This window comes from Vombatus ursinus, unplaced genomic scaffold, assembly GCF_900497805.2.
Source record: "Vombatus ursinus unplaced genomic scaffold, bare-nosed wombat genome assembly UNPS02014813.1, whole genome shotgun sequence".
Classification (NCBI taxonomy): Eukaryota; Metazoa; Chordata; class Mammalia; order Diprotodontia; family Vombatidae; genus Vombatus; species Vombatus ursinus.
In genome coordinates, this window is record NW_020954591.1 from 21,121,848 (window position 1) to 21,129,835 (window position 7,988).

The 7,988-nt window shown below is 40.4% G+C and overlaps 1 protein-coding gene across 1 annotated transcript; it reads left to right on the forward strand.

Moving 5' to 3' along the window:
• The first annotated feature begins 801 nt into the window (after positions 1-801).
• Positions 802-7,608, forward strand: GJB2 (gap junction protein beta 2). Its single transcript, XM_027877694.1, has 2 exons — positions 802-1,052; positions 5,251-7,608. Exon 2 carries the CDS (start codon positions 5,273-5,275, stop codon positions 5,951-5,953), a length of 681 nt encoding a protein of 226 aa, XP_027733495.1. The 5' UTR covers positions 802-1,052; positions 5,251-5,272; the 3' UTR covers positions 5,954-7,608.
• The last annotated feature ends 380 nt before the right edge of the window (positions 7,609-7,988 follow it).

The following is a 7,988-nucleotide window of genomic DNA, read 5'->3' on the forward strand; positions in this document are numbered from 1 at the left end:
TACAACCCTGTGGTTGAAAACTCTAACCGGCTGGTGGGTTTAACTGGAGGAAGTGGAAACTCCATTGATAGGCAGAGGTGCTTCATACTATTGGGAAGCATCTTCACTTTTAAAAACAAGAAAATAGATAAGAAAGTTCCACCAGTCATTTTAGTAGTAATGGTAGCAATAATAGTGATCATCTAATAATAACCACCATAACAAGAGAGCAAACCACAAAGAGAACATGTACGTATACTGTGTATGTACATATATTCATATATTGTGGGAGGTTTGAGATTTTTTTTTTGCTTGAAACTTTTTAAAAAAAATTTTTTTTTTTTGTCCTTCCACCGGGATTTTCAAACACTTCTCACTCTTTTTCTGGAGTTTTCACTGAATAGAATCGTTTGGGAGAAGGAGTGAGAGCATCAAATATACAAACACTCCCCTTCCCCCCCCCTTCCCACAGTATTTTTTCTTCTCCGCCCTACCTAAGAGCCCAGAAGTTCCAGCCTTAGGACTCCACCTGGTGTGTGGGGCAAGGGCTCCGGGGGACTGCAGGGCTAGGACACCTAGGCTTTGTGTTTCGCAGAGTCCAGTGCGCTCGCCAAGGGCCATCCGCAGCCGCACAGCCCCCCTCGCCCTCATCCTATTGCGAGTCCAGCCCTGCACCCCTAACCTGTTCGCTTGGGTCGGCGTTGGAGCCGCCTCTGCACCCTCTCCCCCTCCTTAACTTTCTAAATAGCTTCAGGGAAGAGGCGGGGTGGGGGGTGCGGTTAAAAGTCTGGAAACAGGTGTCTAAAACTTAAAAAGCTCAGAGGCGCCTCTCCACTTCTCAAGTCGGTGAGTCAGAGAGAGGCACTCACACCACACCGACCACACCGCCAGGGGAGCGAGAGAACGAGTCAGCGCAAGGAGGTGGCAGTGGCCGGTGTCTTTCCGAGCCACCGACACCTGGCCAGCAGAGTTGGGGGCTGAGCCCGCCGCTGGCCCCCCAGCTCAGCCTTGTCCTCCCAGGCCACACTCGGAACTGCCTTTCGATTACCAGCTCTCAGGTGCTGCTGACACAGGTAAGGCTCACTCCTCTCTCGTGCGCTTAGGAAGAACCGGTAGCACAGGATTGCCCGGAGGGGCGGTGGGTGACCGGAGGATCAATTCTCGTAGGAATCCGGCTTGCCACGAGGGGCTCTAAGGGTCTGGAAGAGGGGGGAGAGGAAAGAAGAGACCGACTGTGGTCGGAGTTAGACCTCAGATTGCACTTGAGGCCATGGCCTAGACAGCCAGAGGAGGGATCGGAATAGCCTCTAGCCAGATTTCGAGCGTCAACAAACTTCTTTGACCTAGTTCCGAAGTGCGGCTTTCTTCCGAGCGCTCCAGTGTGGGGTTCCAGGCTCGATGCAGAGCCCTCACAAGTCACAGGACTAGGAAAGTTGAATGGGGACACCGGAGTGGGGGAGGGGGACCGTAAATCGAGGGGACACACGGGAGGGGGAGGGACACTGAACGTTTAGGGTCAAGTACAATAGAAAACGTGTGGATGGGACAGTTGCTTCCCATTGTGGTCATTTAATTATTTGATTTACCTGACACTGGGCTGAGGACGAAAAATCACTTTTAAAAAATAAACTTAGATGTCAATGCCCGCACAAGAGAACATCTTCGCTGTTTCTTCTCCACAGCCACCTTTGTAAAGTGATAATGATTTCCTGCAAGGTGGTGGAGAAAGGTCAGAATTAAAGGAGAGAATCTACCCTACACATGGCTCTCTCTACAGGACAGCCTCAGGCCAAAGGCTGCCTTTAAAAACGACAACCTCCCCCCACCCCAACCCCGACAAAAAAAAAAAAGACAAATAGCTTTCCAAACAAATATAGTGTTTGTTCACCCTTGGTGTTGTCTAGCCGGAAGGTGTTGCTAATATTATTTACAGAAGGCTTGCAGGTAGTTTGCACCGTGATGAGAAAATGTTTTCTTTAGAACAGTTGCCTCATTCAGTAATGCACCTTAGTTGACGAGAAGGGGAGAAATAACTAGATACTGCACATTGAGACTTCCTGAAAAATGGCTACACAAATTGTTTCATACCCTCTGAACCTCGCTAGTGTATCGGGTCTTTGGAATCTGGCAACATCCCTATCCTTAAATCAGTCCTATGTGCTCCTTAGCTTCAGGACTTGATCAGTCAAAATTACAGACAAGGGAGGATGACGAATTGAAGGAGTTGATTCAGACCCAGGGCTAGAAGCTCAATGTGGGTGTCAGATGCTGACCCTGGGTTGGCCACTGCTTCTCCTTAGATTACTGGCAGAAAGGGAAGGGGTGCAGAATTTAACGTTTCCCTTTTCTGGTATTGAATAATCTTCCTTTGATTCACCGGATGCCTCAACTCGCCCTCTGGCAGTAGCACTCCAAAATTGCAGGGTGGTTCAGGGTGAGAGTATAGTGTATGGGTTCCACTGTCCCGATCATGAGGGTGTCTCCAGCTTTTATAAGAATTTTGAGAACGATTGTAACAGTGCTTATCTCAAATCATCTTAACCTTTCACACTATAGGTATTTTGGAGATCAGTCTTTCAGTTTGCTATTTTGTGTATGGGAATTGTTTTGTTTTTAAAATCAATAAAAGGATAATTTGTTCCTCAAATAACAACCAACTGATCTCTAGGTCCTAGAATGGGAAGAGTACTCAAAGATTTGGAGCTGGAAAAGTCCCAGTCCAACTCCCCTTCCTTAATTTACAAATGGAGAGGGGAAAAAAAATAAGTATTTATATGTGCTAGGCGCTGTGCTAAGTGACCCCTTGAGATAGGTGCTATTATTTATCCCCATTTTACATTTGAGGAAACAGAGGCAATTAGAAGTTAAATGATTTGCCCAGGGTCATAAAGCTACTAAGTTTCGGAGGCCAGCTTTGAACTCAGGTGTTCCTGATTTCAGCCTCAGTGATCTATCCACTGTGCCACCAGCTGCCTCTCATTCAGGGAACTAAGGTCCCAGGAGTGTCAAAGTGACTGGTAGATAGTAAATGACAGGGCTAGGATTAGAATCCAGGTCCAATAGCCAGCATTTGTAAGCACTTTACAATTAGCAGAGTACTTTACATGTTATCTCATTTGATCTAGCTTACTTCCTACTCTGCCATTATAGCTCAATTCTTTACTAGGGAAGAGGGTCAAAAGCTTAAACCTCTATAATATATCCCATCAGGAATTTCTTCCTTGAGAATAGAATTTCATGCCCTTTTTTTAAAATGGGGATCAGGGACTTTGGCCATAGAAGCCACTAGAAAGTTTTGAGTTTCATAATCTCTTTATTGTTAATCCATTTCTACTCTTGTTTGTTGCAATTTTACCTATTTATATACCTCCAATAACATAAATAAGAATGGAAATGAGTAGAAACTCAAAAAAGACACCTAGTTCATTCATGACGTCCAGGAAGGTCACCCTATATAGTTGTTTATGTTTGAGTAATCCTTTACTTTCTTCCAATAGGCTGTTTGTCAAGCTGTATTATGCTAGACTTTTCAGTACTCAAGTCTAAACTATACAGTTTTTGCCATATTGAAGACATTCTCCAAATCTCTTCTGATTTAGTGTCCAATAGGGTATTTGATGATTTCCATCAGAATGTTGTCAACTGAGACATTGGATGTCAGTCAATAGGTGCCTGGTTACCTGGAACTGTACCACTGTAACGAAAAGAAATTGGTTGGGCACTTGCTTTAGGTGATAAAGCAGGACAAAACTTGCTCAAAATCAGGAGAACATAACCTTTTGAGTAAGAAAAGGATGTCAGATTCATTATAATGGGTGGAAAATAGGTTACTCATCAGGGTAGATGGTCTTTTTTTTTAAAGGGATTGATTATGACAGAAGGTGTGCAACTATATGTAAATGAAGATTGTTCATATCCTGTGACATAAGAGTTGGAGAGTGGAACCAACAGCTATTGATACTGCACAAATTGTGAATTTCCCCATCATTCACCATCAGTTTTTGGAGATTAGCATATAACCAAAATAAGTGGTTATTAATGAACCAAGATAATAGTGTTAGGTCAGAATTATAAGTGATCATTAGGTCATATTCTCTGCTGGGTTTTTTGTTTTTTGTTTTGTAATTTATCACCTTATGAAATATCTCCAAAATTAATGCCAGAACCCAAGTTACTTAGTTTATAAGAATGCTTTCTAGGACTTGAAAAAAAAATATTCCCCCTAGAAGGTGGCTCCTAAATTGTAGTGGAGCTCATTAATTAACTTACTGAGTGACTGACTATTGGAGGAAAGAGAACTGGGGACCTCTTTATTTTGCATTTAGTAAGGGGAAGGAGTTCCCTTTTGAAAAAGGGGATCTTGTATAGAAACCTACACCACTGGTACCAACTACTGTTGCATGTCAAATTCTGAAATGATAACAGAATTGTTTTTTAGATAATGTATCCATCTGGAGGACTTAACTCACTGTCTGTCAGATGGTCTCATTCAAGTTGTTTCTTGAGCCTGTGACTCAACTTTTTCTAGCCTCTCTGCCTTTAAGGCAAACTTGGCCGAGGATAGAATGTATGTCAATGGTGCAACCCAAACCTGAACTCTTTGCTTTTTGTGCTTGACAAAATGGGGAGATGTCTGAATTCAGCTATACTGGCTATGAAATGTATGAAAATATTCCCTATATTTTCCCTTAGGGAAATGTTTCTCAAATTGTATTGCAAGAAACTCTGAAACACCCCACATTTTTAAATCAACCTTGTTAATAAGCATTAAATGTAATTATGATTTCACTACTAGGGTTCTGCTAATGTATTCTTTAAACTGAATAATTCTACCATGAAGAAAAGTTTGGGAACCACAGCCTTTGATGATTCTGTAATTTCTGAGCTCATAGGTGTACTAAAACTGAAGTTTTAAGGTGTTATTTCACTCTCAAGTCATCTTATTATTAAATTGCCAGAGTGAATTCTTTAGATGAGCTAACTACTTATAATTAGCCCATCCTTTAGAGAACACATTAAAACTTGTCCAACATAGCGTCGGTACTATATGTTTAATCCTTATGACAAACAAAATCGCTGATTTTGCTTTTACCACTTTTTGTTAATACTGCTGAGATTGCTTAAGTGTTGATATTTGCTTGGGGGAGAAGGATTTAAGATAGTTTGCTCAGCTGAGTCTCAGTGCTCTCATCAGTCACCAAAAGACCTTTGGTCCGATTTTCCTCTGTCTCAATTGTTCTGGGCTTGATTATATTCCTTTTTGTCTCTTAGTGCAAAGCCTGAAGAAGAGAAGATGGACTGGGGTACGCTACAGACTATTTTGGGGGGTGTCAATAAACACTCCACCAGCATTGGCAAAATCTGGCTCACTGTGCTCTTCATTTTCCGAATTATGATCCTGGTTGTGGCTGCTAAGGAAGTGTGGGGAGATGAGCAGGCTGATTTTACCTGCAACACTCTCCAGCCAGGATGTAAAAATGTGTGCTATGACCACTTTTTCCCCATCTCTCACATCCGTCTTTGGGCTCTGCAGCTGATCTTTGTGTCAACCCCAGCCCTCTTGGTAGCCATGCACATCGCTTACCGAAGGCATGAGAAAAAGAGAAAGTTCATCAAGGGAGAGATAAAGTCTGAATACAAAGACATAGAAGAAATCAAAAAACAAAAGGTTCGCATTGAAGGAGCCCTGTGGTGGACCTATACAAGCAGCATATTCTTCAGGGTCATCTTTGAAGCGGTCTTCATGTATGTGTTCTATTTTATGTACAACGGATTCTCCATGACTCGAATGGTGAAATGTAATGCTTGGCCCTGTCCCAATACTGTGGACTGCTTTGTTTCTCGACCCACTGAAAAGACAGTCTTCACTGTTTTCATGATTTCAGTGTCTGGGATTTGCATACTGCTAAATGTCATTGAATTGTGTTATCTGCTGATAAGATATTGTTCTGGGAAGTCCAAGAAGCCAGTTTAAATAATTGCCCAACCACCAGATAAAAGGTAGATGACACAAAATGAATGTGGCAACTTCTGCTAGCTGTCAGGACACAGTCACCAATATTTCCCAAAATAAAGAATATAAACCTTTTTTTTTGGATGTCTTTAATTGAAACCCCTGTAGTCCTCACATGATACTCTTGATAACTGTGCCAGTAATCTCCAGTTGGAGATTTACTCTTAAGGCCTCATAGAAAGGCCCAATTCTACTCATTTCTAGCTTTTGGTTCTTTAAAACAAAAGTTAGCTGCAGTGACACCCTGTACTGGGAGCATTCATTCTAAGGTGCTTTTCTTTTTAAAAAGTGGACATGTGCTTTCATTTCTCTGACTGCAATAGTAGGAGCTGAGGGAACACTAGAGCATGGAAGGGCTATGGGTAAGCTTGATCTGTCTGTTTCTCATGGTGATGACTTCACTAATTAACCACAAATTAAAGCTGTTCACATAAGAATTGAGGACTTTGTAAAATGTAACCACATCATTTGGAAGAGTTCATTTCTAAAGCTGTACAGTTACCTTATGTACAACTTTCATTTTCTGGGTTGTTTTTGGTTGTTGTTGTTTTTTTAACATTAAAAAAAAAGACACATCCTTTTTACCTGTGATTGACGAAATGCCCTGATTACTCTGTTCTGTTGCTGTTCCTCCTATTTCAAATTCTCAGCTTTGTGAAATGTAAACAACATGTATTTAGCTACTATCTTTTAATTGTCTTTATTTAAAATATGGACTTTTGGTCATGGATAATTTGCAGTGAAACAGAGAAGACCTCCAAAATATTGGTGATGTAGATAGTAACAGCATGTCAGCACCTCTCAGGAGCTTATCTTGTTAGAAATATCCACAGAGAAGTGCTTACTCTTGATTCATGGTAGTGGGTTTCTCCATACCCAAAACAGGAATGTGATAGTCCATAAACAAAGAAAAGATTAGTTTTAAACTTTGAATGTTGGTGCACATCTGGCATCATATGGCAATCAGTTGGATTCTCTCCTAACACATCCTGTATTCCCCAATGACATTTGTCTTCATTTTAATGTAATTTTAATGATGGCATTAAAATGATAATTATTTTATTACAATATGTTCTGAATACTGTAAGCTCCTTGAGGACAAAGACTGTTGTCATATTCATTCTTGTCCCTAGTGTCTTGAATATAGTGGGTACTTAGTGAATATCTGAGTTGGGACTTAGATCAATCTTAATTATTAAACATGTGAAGTTGAGTTATTTTCAACAATTTGTTTCCTTTAAGAGTTCACGGGAAACAGAAAAACATTAAAGAAGGAGCGTTAAAAGTGTGATGAACAAAAGACAAAACTAAGAATTAGATAAATACTCTAGGGTATAAAATACGGTTAGCAGTTTCATTAGGACAGGTTAAATCCTAATTTCACTTCACTGCTTAATATGGTTCTCAAACAGAGGTACCTGATTCATTGCAAAGGCAGATATCCCTAACCTATCCTAGCATTGGGAAACCTTTTGTAATAATGATTTTTTTACTTGTAAGTTCATAACTAAAATACTTGTGTAATATCTAAAATTTTACTTAAAAGTATTACAAAGCATAATAGTCATGCAGATAGATTAAATTTTTAATAAAACAGCAACTCAATTTTACCTATAGACTATTTTGTATATAATTACATTTCTATTTTACATTTCATGCCAAAAGTTTTAAAAACAGATAATGTTATAGAATATCTACACCATGTCAACCCTCTTCTGCTCCAACTACACAAAAATCACCACAAGGAAGCCTGGCAAAAAAGGGAGTTAAATCCCTTTTGCAAGGGTTTTTCATATACTCACTCATTTTTGCTCAGTAAAAAATGGGGACCTCTTGACAGGAGAGGTGGGTATCAATTGTATAAGTTTAAGGTTTCTGGGTCATAATTGTGTGTGGCAAATATAGCTTAAAGTTCACTGAATTAGGTTTTAAAGTATCCATTTCACTACTAGCTGAGTCATAGTAACCAAGAATTAAAATGGGGAAAACTGACCAG

Excerpts from the sequence above, each read along its gene's own strand:
- GJB2 (XM_027877694.1), top strand. The coding sequence starts at position 5,273 with ATGGACTGGGGTACGCTACAGACTATTTTGGGGGGTGTCAATAAACAC.